At 50.2% G+C, this 12,978-nt stretch overlaps 1 protein-coding gene across 3 annotated transcripts in view; it reads right to left on the bottom strand.

The window, feature by feature from the left end:
* Positions 1-248: 248 nt before the first annotated feature.
* ACTN1 (actinin alpha 1) overlaps positions 249-12,978 on the bottom strand; it is a 98,541-nt gene continuing 85,811 nt past the window's right edge. Inside the window, exons 12-22 of one of the 3 annotated variants that reach the window (XM_084792277.1) lie at positions 12,356-12,506; positions 11,194-11,302; positions 10,656-10,796; positions 9,121-9,303; positions 8,348-8,482; positions 7,144-7,323; positions 5,222-5,368; positions 3,940-4,020; positions 3,445-3,510; positions 2,140-2,298; positions 249-1,158 (exon numbers count right to left, since the gene is read on the bottom strand). In XM_084792277.1, coding sequence (XP_084648403.1) covers positions 1,000-1,158; positions 2,140-2,298; positions 3,445-3,510; positions 3,940-4,020; positions 5,222-5,368; positions 7,144-7,323; positions 8,348-8,482; positions 9,121-9,303; positions 10,656-10,796; positions 11,194-11,302; positions 12,356-12,506 — 1,511 coding nt within the window. In that variant the 3' untranslated portion in view covers positions 249-999. The remainder of the gene's footprint in view (positions 1,159-2,139; positions 2,299-3,444; positions 3,511-3,939; positions 4,021-5,221; positions 5,369-7,143; positions 7,324-8,347; positions 8,483-9,120; positions 9,304-10,655; positions 10,797-11,193; positions 11,303-12,355; positions 12,507-12,978) is intronic. The other 2 variants (XM_084792279.1, XM_084792278.1) reach the window with 2 other exon arrangements.

Genomic DNA, 12,978 nt, shown 5'->3' with positions numbered 1-12,978 from the left:
GGTCTGGAGAATTTCCAGTTGCAACAAGTTCTTCCTATACTTATCTTCAGCTAATTTACATATAATTAGCTAAGAACAAGTATGTCTGCCCTCTCAAAGTTTTGAAGGTGGCCTCCTTTTCAAAATAAACAAGACCAAACATACCAGACTCAAAATCTAAAAGGAGGATGGGCACAGGTGCCCCTCACCTTTCTCAACACACCCCGCCCCACTTCTGGAAGTCAGTGAAAGGAGCAGGCAAAGTGGTGTCACGGGAGTGTCGCTTTTAATACAGTCTGTGCCAAGCAACGTCACAATCTCCAAGTTTGCCCTATCTTTAGTAGGCAATATTCAAAAAAAATTTTGTTAAAAAGTCTGCATTCATAAAACAGGCCAGCCATCATTTTGAGGAGATTAAAAATGAGAAGCCATGAATGTATCTTCTTTGAAAAGCAGCCATTTCAAAAGATTTTCTTTAATATCATAAAATATTCTCATGGACAAGTGAGCTAGCAAACACACATGCACCAATGTGCCTTTGACGGGAGTTACCCACCTAACCGCCACCCCCCCCCCCAAAGTGGACATGAGATTAGAGAAATGAATACAGCAGACGGAACAGGTAGAAAGAAAAAAGTTCAGTAAAAAGAATGGAATATAACTTTGTGCTTGATTATTTTCCTATGTCACGACAAAAACACTTCGGTGCAAATAGTTAATGTTTTCTCTTTTCCATTTAAGACTGGTGGAGAAAAAAAATACTTTTTCTATAATAAAATATGTAGTTTTTTTTGGTTTTTTTTAAACTTTTTTTTAAATGTAATTTTTTTTTTCCTTTTTTGCAGAAAATAATTTTGTAAACTGTCACTTTGCGGGCAGAGAGGCTAGGTGCCGCCTGGGTCGCAGCTCGTGCCCTTGGTGGCTGAGCTGAAAGCAAACCCGGACAGCCTGACTGGGCGAAGGAGGAGCAGGGCGGAGCGCACGCGCAGAGGGCCATGGGGGGGGGGGGGAAGGGGCGGGTTAGAGGTCACTCTCGCCGTACAGCGCCGTGGAGAAGGACATGTAGTCTAGAGCACCGGGCACGGAGTCGGGGCCCGTGTAGGGGGCCATTCTCGCGATGCAGTACTCGGCCTGGTCAGGTGGCAGCTCACGGCGCAGCTCATCGACGGTGATGTAATTCTGCAGAGAAAGCGTGGTCAGGGTCGCAAAGCTTGGCAGTGGCCGGAAAGCAAAGCGGCACTGCCGCAAATATTAGGTCGTAAACTTGCCAGTAATGTTGGGTACCTGTGTTTTCTCTCTCCTAGTTCTCCTTGATCCCTACAATACATGTGGCACATATACATACAACACAAATATCTATGTGTATGTACACGTTTTAGATGTACATTATATATTTATATGCTCTTTATCATATGTATATATTTCCACCCAGAATCTTTTCATTCATCCTACTGGTTTCTAGTGTTGTCTGTCAACAGGTCCCCTGGCAAAACAAGTAAATTCCTAGGAGACCCCCACATCCACTCAATTGGCCCCTCTAAAGACCTCTGCCAGTGTCTAATCTTAAGGAGTGTCCAGCAGTCAACTTGGAAGCTGCTGTTTGCAGGAGCGAAAGGGTCTAGAACATCAGTTCTCAACCTGGGGGTCGAATGACCTTTTCACAGGGGTTGCGTATCGGCTATTTACATTACAATCCGTAACAGTAACAACCAAAATAACGGTATTGAAGGGTCACAGCGTTAGGAAGGTTGAGAACCACTTGCCTAGGACTGACCAAAGATCTCACAGTCCTCTGGGACTCAGTGTGAGGAAAAAACGGGATTGCCCTCTGATCATTCTAAAAGTCAGGTGACCACTTCCCCTTTCTGGGCTTTCTTCCTTTACAAAATCAGTCCTTTCAACTAGATGGCTTCTGCGGACCCTACAAGGTGGCATCCAACTGCATACTCCAAACCACTCCAGCTTTGCCTCCGCCACTCAGCACAAGTGGCTTCTGCCGACTCGCTGGGCTCCTTAAGCCGATACCGTGTCCTAACACCTCAGTTGAGCCCAAGGTGATACAGGATGGGCAAAGGGAAATGAAGCCCAGTGGAACCCTGGGAGGAGTGACTGAGATGCTCACATCCCAGCCACGAGCCTGAGCCACAAGTCGACACCCACCTTATCTCCAGCCAGGATCTTGAAGGACGCCATGACCTGATCTGCTGTATCCGTGTCGGCTGTCTCTCGGGACATGAAGTCGATGAAGGCCTGGAAGGTCACTACTCCCAGGCGGTTGGGGTCTACGATGCTCATGATGCGAGCAAATTCTGCCTCTCCCTGGAAAGAACAGCCAACCCACACCTGTCACCCCATGGCCTGCTGGAGCATCTCAGGTGGTCCCTCCAGGCCTGGCTTGGGTTGCCCCAAGGGTGTGACAGGGATCAACAGTAGGACTCAGGACTTCCCACCCCCTACAGATGCCTGGGTTCCCTTTGTAGAAAATAATGGTGGTATTAACTACAATGACAATGACATCAGCACTGGCTGACACCCATATAGCATGTATTGTATGCCAGCTAATATTCTAGATGTTGTTCTATATTATAATTCATTTTATCATCACTACAACTAAGTTAAATCACAGTATTTCTATTATATGGAAATCTGAGGCCCAGATAGGCAAGTGACTTGTTCAAGGTCACAGAGGTAGTAAACAGGGGGCTAGGATTAGGACCCAGGTAGTCTGGCTCCAACACTTGCTGTTTCCCTATCACTCTGTATTTCCTAAGAGCCAGACATGGGCACAGTGCTCTTTATTTGACTCTTACAACCACTATGAGGGGCTTTCCTTACTTCATCTGAGACCACAAGCTGTTGCTGGCCAAGTGGGCTTTACTGAGTCCACTTCCAGTCCAGCCCTTAACCCTGCCGGGCATCCCATGGGCTCTGTACTTGGCTCAACAGACAGGCATCACCTGTCCATCCAGCTAAGTGTCTTGTCCTGTTCAGAAAACTGAAGTAGGGACACACCAAGGTTAGAGAGAGGCCTGGGCCAACGACTGAGCGGTGGCAGGTGCGGATGGAGCTATTATCAGGGCACAAGTATAACCCTCTGTCCTCATGTGAGACAAAGCAGAGCGACCATTCCTACGAGCCTTTGGGGTGGCCGACCACAGTTGGTGTGCCTACCGCGGGAGTGAAAAAGGCCCTTTCTCCACGGTAAGTATCATAAGATAAACCGGTTCAGAGGCCAAGATGAGGAGGCCAAGCCTCCCAGCCACGCCCTGGCCCCACGGATGGTCTGGTTTTCAGGCGCCTTCTTCCCCAAGGACGGGGATAAGAGGCTCCCTTGGGGAGGGCGGTTCTAACCTAAGGGCCTCAGTGGGGTCCGCCACAACTACAACTTAGCTTCTCCAGGTAGGTGGCTGCCTCCCGGCCAGGGCAACAGAAATCCTGGCAGGTAGAGGATGGGGTTTACTTTACCATGTTGTAACCCATGGAGATAAGGCAGGCGCGGAAATCATCTGTGTCCATCATGCCCGTCTTCTTCTGTGGGGCAGTGGCACCAAGACACAGGAGGGACAGACAGGTGGGAGGAGGAAGGGCCAGCCAGAGGCCAGAGAGACAGCAGAAAGGAAGGGTGCAGTTTATGGTAGGGGAATCAGGGGGAGTCAAGAATATAGGAAGAGCATGTTGAAGGAGGGTCAGAGGAAAGGAATGCAGAAGAAGTGATGAGGGAGGGACAGGAAGCAGATACCCAAGCAGGGTGCCAGGAAAGATAACCGGAAGCAGAGGTCAGAGGTCAAGAGGAACCCAACAGGGGGCAGGGCAGGGACAGCGGAAGAGGATGAGCCCCATAGCCCGACAGGAAGGGGGACAGGGAGAGTCAGACAGAGAGAGAAGAAAAAAAAGGAGAGACTGCGTTATTTCTCGCCCCAGAGGCCACCCTTGAGCGTGCTCCATGCAGGAGGCGAGTACCTGGGGGTCGTTGCCAATATCATAACCCAAGCTGATGAGGCAGGCTTTGAACTCTTCGGGACCCAGCGTGCCGGAGTGATCCTGGGGCCGTGGTGCGCCAGGCAGCGAGCCATGCGGTGCCAGGGAAGAGGAGGCCGTGAGGGGGTGGGGTGGGGTGGGGGGTGGGAATGGGCCATGCCCCGGGGTGGAAGGTGGCGTGTGTGGGGAAGACACGGGGACAAAAGGCATGCGGATGGAGAGGGTGGAGGGTAAACGGGTGGGGGAGAGGGGAAATAAAAGTGCACACAGTTAGACACACAGACAAGGTTCCAGAGTTGGGCGGGGGAGGGGGGCGTCCCTGACCCTGGCACACATAGTCCTGCTTGGGAAAGCAGGGCCAGAGGGACATGATGAGCCACAAGGGTGAGAAGCTCCTAGAAATGCCCCCAGGTTACCTGATGTCACCCAGAACCCTACCCTCCCACCTCACCAGGAACCTGGAGGGCAGTGAAGCAGGCAGGGTGGTGGTAAGCCCCTGACCTCATGCCCCACCTCCCTTGTGGCTGTCCCCAAGCTCAGAACACTGGGAATGGGCAGCCCACTGACAATGCAGCCTGGCCTGAAGCTGACATGAGAACCCAGGCCAGTGAATTCTTTTTTTTATTTTTTATTTTTTATTTTTTATTTTTTATTTTTCGAGACATGGTTCCTGTGTGTAGCCTTGACTGTCCTGGACTTGCTTTGTAGACCAGGCTGGCCTCGAACCCACAGCGATCTGCCTGCCTCTGCCTCCCGAGTGCTGGGATTAAAGGCATGCGCCACCACGCCCGGCTGGCCAGTGAATTCTAAATTAGTCTCCCCAACAGCAGGTCCCAAAGGCAGCCTGGATGGGGCAGAACTTCTTTTTTCTTTTCTTTTTTTTTTTTTTTTTTTTTTTGTTCCTTTGTCCCAAGGCAGATGTAGGGGACTGTGCCCAAAGCCACACAGCATAGGGCTTTATTTTGTGGCTTTGGAAGACTCATTCCCAAAGATTGAGTCCTCACAGGAGAGGAAGAGTCAAGGATGGAGGGGACCTCTCCTCTCTCTTTCTCTCTTTCTGTTCTCTCTAGGAATGCAGAGAGCATTTACAGGGCAAGGCAGGCTTTCCAAGGCCAGCTCAGAAAGCCTGGCTCTAAGGGGTATACTAAGCCTCTTCCTCTCTCCTCACCTACAAGGAGCAGGCTCATGCCCTGGGCCGTGCCCTCCAGGGCTCTGGGTCGGGGGTTAGGGGCCACTCTAGGTGAGCAAGGAGTGGGGCTCTCACCCGGTCAAAGTGGTTGAAGGAGGCCCGGAACTCGTTCATCTGCTCCTGGCTGATGCCTTTGGCATCCCGAGTCAGGATCTGGTTCTCCACTTCATTGGTGGTCCTGGCGATGGTGGTGAGCAGCTGCTCCCAGCCCACACGGATGTGCTAAGAGCAAGCGGTGAGCCCGTCAGAAAGGGGCGCCAGGCCTGAGCTCTGGGCTCCAGGCTCCAGGCTCCGGCTCCTCCTCCCCACAACTCAAAAACGGCCAAACGAGGGGCAAGAGAAATGGCTCAGTGGTGAAAGAGCATTTGTTGTTTTTCCAGGACTCTCGTTCAATTGTCAGCAACCACCATATGGCGCCTCACAACCATCTGAAACTCTAATTGCAGGGGATGTATCCTCTTCCGGCCTTCTCAGGCACCAGGAACAGGCACGGTGCATAGACATACACTCATAAACATAAATAAAAGTAAATTTAAAAAAAAAATGTTTTGAGACAGGGTTTCTTTGTTTAGCCCTGGCTGTCCTGGAACTTGCTCTGTAGAGCAGGCTGGCCTCAAACTCACTGAGATCTGCCTGCCTTTGTCTCCCCCAAGTGCTGGGATTAAAGGCATGTGCCACCATGTCCGGTTTCTAAATATATTATTATTTTTTTTTAAGATTTTATTTATTATGTATACAGTATGATCAGATCACATTATAGATGGTTGTGAGCTACCATGTGGTTGCTGGGAATTGAACTCAGGACCTCTGGAAGAGCAGTCAATGCTCTTAACCACTGAGCCATCTCTCCAGCCCCTAAATATATTATTTTAAAAGACCAAAACAGTTAACTTGACCTTCTATCTGGAGTTACAGGATCACCATCAGGAGGGACAGACACAGCATACCCTCCCAGGACCTGACAGAGGGCCTGACAGGGCCAGGAAGGAACAGGCCTCTGCCTGGAAGCACAACACGATCCAAATTTGCCAATAGAACTGTTAGTGAAGGAAGGTAGATTTTGTGGTGGGGAAAAACTTAAGGACAAAAAACGGAATGACTCCCGCCCAGCAAGTTCTACCCGACAACCACACATACACCCACAAATTAGCCTTTGACCAAAACCAATAAAGCTGGTGCCACAAAGTGGCCAACTATATATATCCTGGTGGTCTCGGTGACCACCAAGTTACACCGCAGCCAAGGTAAGCACACTTGGATATTTGAACAAGGAGGAAACCACTTGACAAGGCAAACCCAGGAGCATATCCTATCATTAAAGGATGAATAACTGACACCATTTAGGAAGCAGGTACCTAAGCCAGTGAGGCCTTGAGCCCACTAGTATCATAATTAAAGCTGAGTGCTTACTAAAAATTGAGATTCATGGGCTGGGCAGTGGTGGTGCACGCCCTTAATCCCAGCCTTCTTGGGAGGTTGAGGCAGGCAGATCTCTATGACTTCAAGGCCAGCATGGTCTACAGAGCGAGTTCTGTAGGGCTACCCAGAGAAACCCTGTCTCAAAAAAAACAAAAACAAAAACAAAAGCAAAACAAAAACAAACAAGGGGCTGGAGAGATGGCTCAGTGGTTAAGAGCACTGCCTGCTCTTCTAAAGGACCGGGGTTCAATTCCCAGCACCTACATGGCAGCTTACAACTGTCTGTAACTCCAAGATCTGACACCCTCACACCAATGCACATAAACTTAAAATTAAATTAAAAAATACTAAACAAACAAACAAATTAATTGAGTTCTGAAGCTGGGGACAGATGCGTACACTCGGTAGCACATTCTCTGAGGGCAACCAGAAGGTGCTGCAGATTGAAGGTGCAGAGTTTTGGGGGCACAGAGTACTCCTCTGCCTACACCCAAATTTCACTGGGAGACACTACCCTAGGTGGCGGATAGGAATGGCCCCAGGCTTCCTCCCGGAGAAGCAGGGCCAGGCCTGCTTACCTCCATGGTGTAGTTGGTGTGCTTATTGTCAAAAATAAGCGCCTCTTGGATGAGCTGGTGGTCACACTCCAGCTGGTCAATCTTTGGCTTATAGTTGACGATGCTCTTTTCATACTGCCGCAGGTGGCTGAGTTGGTCCTCCAGGGTGCCGTGCATCTCGATGGAGATCCTCCCAATCTCCTGCTCATCAGGAAGGAGACATGTCTCGTCAGACCACCCCACTCTGCACTTATGGGGCAGGGACCAGTCCTCATCCCAACCCTAGAGAGGCTAGCACTGGCAACACTTAGCATGAAAAGATATTTAGCATGAACTTTCCTTGGTAAGGAAGCTGCGTACTATAGTTATGTAATAAGCCTTGGCGCTGGTTAAAATATCTTCCACCAATCACATATCTCTTAGCCTGAGGAAAGGGTTGGAATGCAGGACCAATGGCTGACCTGGATGCTCACTCTCTCTTTCTCATGCCATTTAAATACCTTCCGCAGCCTTGTTCCCATCCACTTCCCATCTACCAGATGTTGAGCCACGACCTCTCATATGTCACAGTTCACCTAGTATGTCTCCTCTACAACTGTCTTTGCTCCTGATGTTTTACCTCCTAGGATGGCTGTCCAGGCCCGACTGAGCCCCACCCACCCCCATGGGCCAGGCCTAAGGTGCACTTCTGCCAGCTCAAGTAAGTGGTTCTTGGCAGAAACAGGTTTATTCATTCAGTTCGGTGCTGTTAGTATTTATTGAGCATTTACAAGTAGAGTCTTGGGGACACATGCACATGAGCACTGTGTGTGTGTGTGTGCACCCACATAAGCTTGACATGGACTCTGCCCTCAAGATGCTCAGTGACCACACCCTAGCCATTGCTCCCTCCCTCATCCTCAACCTCCCATTTGCTAAGAGGCTCAGCTCCCTTTCTGAAAGGGATGACACTGCCAAGGCAACGCAGGGGGACTGCGCTGACCCAGGCATTCAGTTGCTCTTCCTGTGGAACTTTCCTAGGTAGCTCCTTAATAGTGTCCTACTTTGCTCTAATCAGACACAGGGATCAAACCATCAGCACCCCCTCCAACTGAGCAATCATGGATTCAGACCTCAGTCCTCCATGGGCCTTCCTAGTAAGCATGTGACTTGGGTGGCCGGAATGGTGCTAAGTAGGAAGAGACGGAACATCCCTAGCTTGCTTGCTTCCCATAATGAAACTCACCTCCATCTTGGTCTGGATCCAGGGCCCGATGACATTGGCTTGTGCCCCAAACTGCTTGCGTAACCGCTCATTGTGTTGCTGGCGGGCGTGCTCCTCTGTGAGAGCCTGGTCCCTCCGGGGCACCAGCTGCCGCACCTGGGGATGGGAACAGCCATGGGGCTCTGTGGGTAGGCCAGATACCTGCCCCATGCTCTCAGGTGAGAAAACGGGGGCCCCACTGAAGGAAATGAGCAAGTCAAAATGCAACAAGGACTGGGCAGTGGTGGCTCACACCTTTAATCCCAGCACTTGGGAGGCAGAGATAGGTGGATCTTTGTGAGTTTGAGGCTAGTCTGGTCTACATAGCAAGTTCCAGGACAGCCAAAGCTACACAGAGAACCGCTGTCTCAAAAACCGAAAAAAGAAAAGAAATAAAAGTGTGCGGGGGGGGGGGGGGGGGGGACGGGGAGGGGGGAGGAGACAATAGAATGAGAGTGAAGATATCAACGTGGACCAGAAATTCATTCACTGATAAATAAATGAAAACCAATGAGATAAAGATAAAAATCCTGCCCTTAAGAAATGTGCAATGGTTGGGCGTGGTGGTGCATGCCTTTAATCGCAGCACTCGGGAGGCAGAGGCAGATGGATCACTGTGAGTTCGAGGCCAGCCTGGTCTACAAAGTGAGTCCAGGACAACTAAGGCTACACAGAGAAACACTGTCTCAAACAAAACAACAACAAACCAGAAATGTGCAATGGCTTAGCCTATACCCATCAACCCTTCAACTCACATGGTCCCATTTGCCATTGATCTCCTGAGGCGTGATGGTTGTATAGGGGTTGGTGCCTGCCATGTTGACATGATAGGTCTGGACAATCTTGGACACTTCATTGTGGATGCCCAGGATGGCCAGGCGCTCCTTGTCTGCATCCGGGAGGGTGGCCTTGAACTGCTCGTGGGCTGTGGTCAGTCCCTGGATAGACAATGGCAGGGTTAGTACTGGTACCCGGAGGAGTCAGGTCTCTCCTCAGACAAGATAAGCAAAGGGAACCCAGCAGGCCTACTGAAGACCCGGAGACACCAACCCAAGCTCTTATGGCAGAGAACCAGCATGGCAGGGTAGCTAGAGAAAGGAAAAGCCACAGCAAGAGCCAGCTACGCCAAAGTTATATCCTGGGGGCTGGTACAGTCAGCAGCCACCGATTGGGGGTCGGGGGTAGGTAGTTCAACACCCTACAGATCAGTGATATGGAGGTGAGGCAAGCCTCTTCCAATACTAGTCCTTCAGCTTCCAGAAGAAAACCCTTTTCTTTTCCTCTACCTTGAGAATACTATGACTAAAGATGTGCATCAACATACTCATTTTATGCAGTGGCTGGAACTGAACTCTGGGCTTCATGTATGCTAGACAAAAACTCTACTAACTGGGCTATATCCCTAGCCGCTGCACACATTTTGATGGATAGCTACAAATAAGACGGAAGCCAAAGGGAGGCCCAATATTAATGTTAAAAATCAAGGTTTGGGATATGGCATATAATAAAGTCTACATTTTTGTGTGTACCAAAGAAAAGGTGCAAAGATCATATCAATAAATACATTTGTCTATATACACACAGCGATCAAGACTGCTTACCTCTGAAAAGGGGAGCAGGGGGCTAGAAGGGCTATGGGAAGGAAACCTTGTCTTAACACCCCCTAATCTTCAGGATATTATACTATGTACATCTTCCACACCGTCAAAAAAAAAGCGCTAGGCTGGGTGTGGTGGCACCTGGGCGGCAGAGGCAAGAGGGTCTCTGTGAGTTTGAAGCCAACACCGTCTATATAATGAGTTCCCGACTAGCTGGGAGTACACAGTAGATTCCTCCTTTCTTTCTCTTCCTTCCTTCCTTTCTTTTTTCTTCCTTCCTTCCTTTCTTTCTTTCTCTCCCTTTCTTCCCTTTCTTTTTGTGAGACTCTATCTTCCTTCCTTCCTTCCTTCTTGTATGTATTTCTGTGAGACCCTATCTTTAAAAAGGGGGTAGGAAGCTAGAGAGATGAGTCAGCAGTTACAAGCACTTGCTGCTCTCGTAAAGGACCAGGGTTCAATTCCTGGTACACATATGACCGCCAACAACCACCTGTAACTCCAGTTCCAGGAGAGTCTGGGCACTGTATGCAAGTGGTGTACATACATACATGCAGGCAAAACACCCATATACACAACATAAAAATAAATCTTACCCCCCCCCCCAAAAAAAAGTCATCACAAATATCTATGGAACCCTTGCGATATTGCTCCTCAGTTTATCCTAAAGAGGATCAGTCTCTCAGGTCGCCCACCTGGATCTCCTCAATGGTATGTACGATGAAGGTATCCTGAAGGTCCTCCATGGCTCCCTCCATCCAGTTGTTGAAGGGCGCAGCCCTTTTGGCATATTCCAAGTATAGCTGGTCGATGGTCTCCAGAAGCTTCTCTGTTCGCTGGGAGGATCAAGCGGGACAGCATGTTTAGCAGAGCGACACTCAGAGTCGATCCCCCCAGATGTCTTGGTCTAGAAGCACTAGACTGAAAAGAACCAGTTCTTGAGTGGCTCTGGGTCTCGGTTGTCAAGGCACAGGTCATCCCACATTGGAACCACTTGTCCTGGCCCCAAGAGGGTCTGGTTTACAGACCAGGATGGCTCTCAAAAGGCTGGAGCTGAGCTGACAGGTTCACTGAACTGCGAGACGGGTTACAGTTGGGACAGAATCTCCACTCACACAATCTGGGTCAAAGTGAGTCATCCCATTAGGCCCAGATGGTCCAAAGAATCCTCAAAACTTAAAAAGCAAAGAACCGGGGAGGAGGAAGAGGCACATGGCACAGGACAGTCCTCACCTCTAAAGCCTCCCTCCGCTTCTGAGTGAGGGCCCCTAGATTGTCCCACTGGTCACAGATCTTTTGGCAACGAGCGTTGACACTTGGTGAGTCGTAATAATCCAGCTCGCTGTGGGGTGGGAGGAAACAAGGAGTCACGTGATGAACGACACAGGCTGAAGAGGGGAGAAACACTGTCATTCCTGCTCCTGGCATGTTAGGAGCACTAACAGTGCTGAGGGAACAGGAATGCGCTTCTCTGTGCACCTTCCAGCACCCGCCCATTCCTGCCTCTGCGGAATTTAAGAAACCGGAAGCAGGGACGCTGAAGGTGGCTGTTTCTCTCCAACAGCCCCTCCCCGCCACAACCAAAGCTGGTAGGGATTCTTAATGACTAATGACCAGAAGCTGCTGAGGCCCAAGGAAAAAGCTCAGAGCCCAGGACCAAGGTTTGGGAGCTGGGCATGGCGACCTGTCTGTCTGTAATCTTAGCACTCTCCTGAGAGGCTGAGACAGGAGGATTGTCACAAGTTTGAGGCTAACCTAAGCTATGCATTGAGTTCTAGGACAGCCTAGGCTACAATTTGAACCTTGTCTCAAAAACAAAAACAAAATCTGGGCTGGCAAGATGGTCCAGTGGGTGAAAGCACTTGTATGCAAGCCTGAAGACCAGAGTTCAAGCCCTAGAGCCCACAGGAAAAGCAGAGGAAAAAACCCACTTCCTTCAAGTTGTCCTCTGACCACCACTGCACCATGGCATGCACATGCCTGCCTGCCTGCACACACGCGCGCGCGCACACACACACACACACACACACACAAATTTATAAAAAAAAAAGTATAAAAACGTAACAAACCCCACTACTTTTATGCTAACTTAAAAGAAATTCATAATTAAAAGGCAAAATCAAATAAACTAGGGTCTGGGCACCCTCCTTCCCTGCCCTGATAATAGGCAGCAACCAAACATCTGCATGAGAATGGAATGTTCCAGCTCTCTCCCACCAGGAAGGGGCCTTGCCTTCTGTACTGCCTCCTTTCCCACATGGGCACAACTCTTCTCTCTCGAGCGCCATCTGTCTGCATATCCCCTTCCTTCCCACCCTCGTCCCCAAACAGCTGAGAAAGCAGACCTCAGCCTCACACTGGGGCACCAGAGGGAGGGAGATCAGAGCAGGCCTACTTGAGCTCCTGTGCGATGGCAGCGATCTGCTCCACACGGTCCTGGTGGGCAGCCAGGTCACTCTCGAAGGCCTCGTGCTTCTTGAGCAGAGCCTTGATCTCCGACAAGGTGGCTGTCTCGTAATCCTTCTGACGCAGCATGGCCTCTTTGCCTGGGGTCAGATGGGGAGGAAGGCACAGCTGAGCAGGAGCCAGGCAACGGTGTCCGGCCCGGCCATCCAGCTCTTGAGTCCCTGAAGCTCTCTATTTCCCATGGAGGTGCGCACTGTACAGCAGTCTACGATGTAAGAGGGAGTGGATGGTGCAGCCAAAATCGGCCACTACGGGGAGGGACTGACCGGGAAGACCACTGCCTGCCAGGGAGCATTTCCAGGGCATTTAAACTAATCGGACATGAAGGGTATGCAGAAATGCACGAGGCCGGACATTCGCCTTCCAACAGCAGGAAACATAGCAATGTATGCTCTATGGAATAACCAGGAAAGAAGAACAAAAACAAGCCAAGCACTTCACAGGTGGACAGCTTTAGAATGTCCCTAGTTGCAATGGGCTAGCGCTGAGAACCTTGCAGACATTCTCAGTGCACTTGGCACACCTAGGCCCTCTGCTGCTCCCATCCACGCC

The sequence above is a fragment of the Acomys minous genome (genome assembly GCF_964271855.1).
Source record: "Acomys minous genome assembly, chromosome: 8".
Taxonomy (NCBI): domain Eukaryota; kingdom Metazoa; phylum Chordata; class Mammalia; order Rodentia; family Muridae; genus Acomys; species Acomys minous.
Note: the sequence above shows the minus strand (reverse complement) of the source record. Positions and strands in the feature narration are given on the sequence as shown.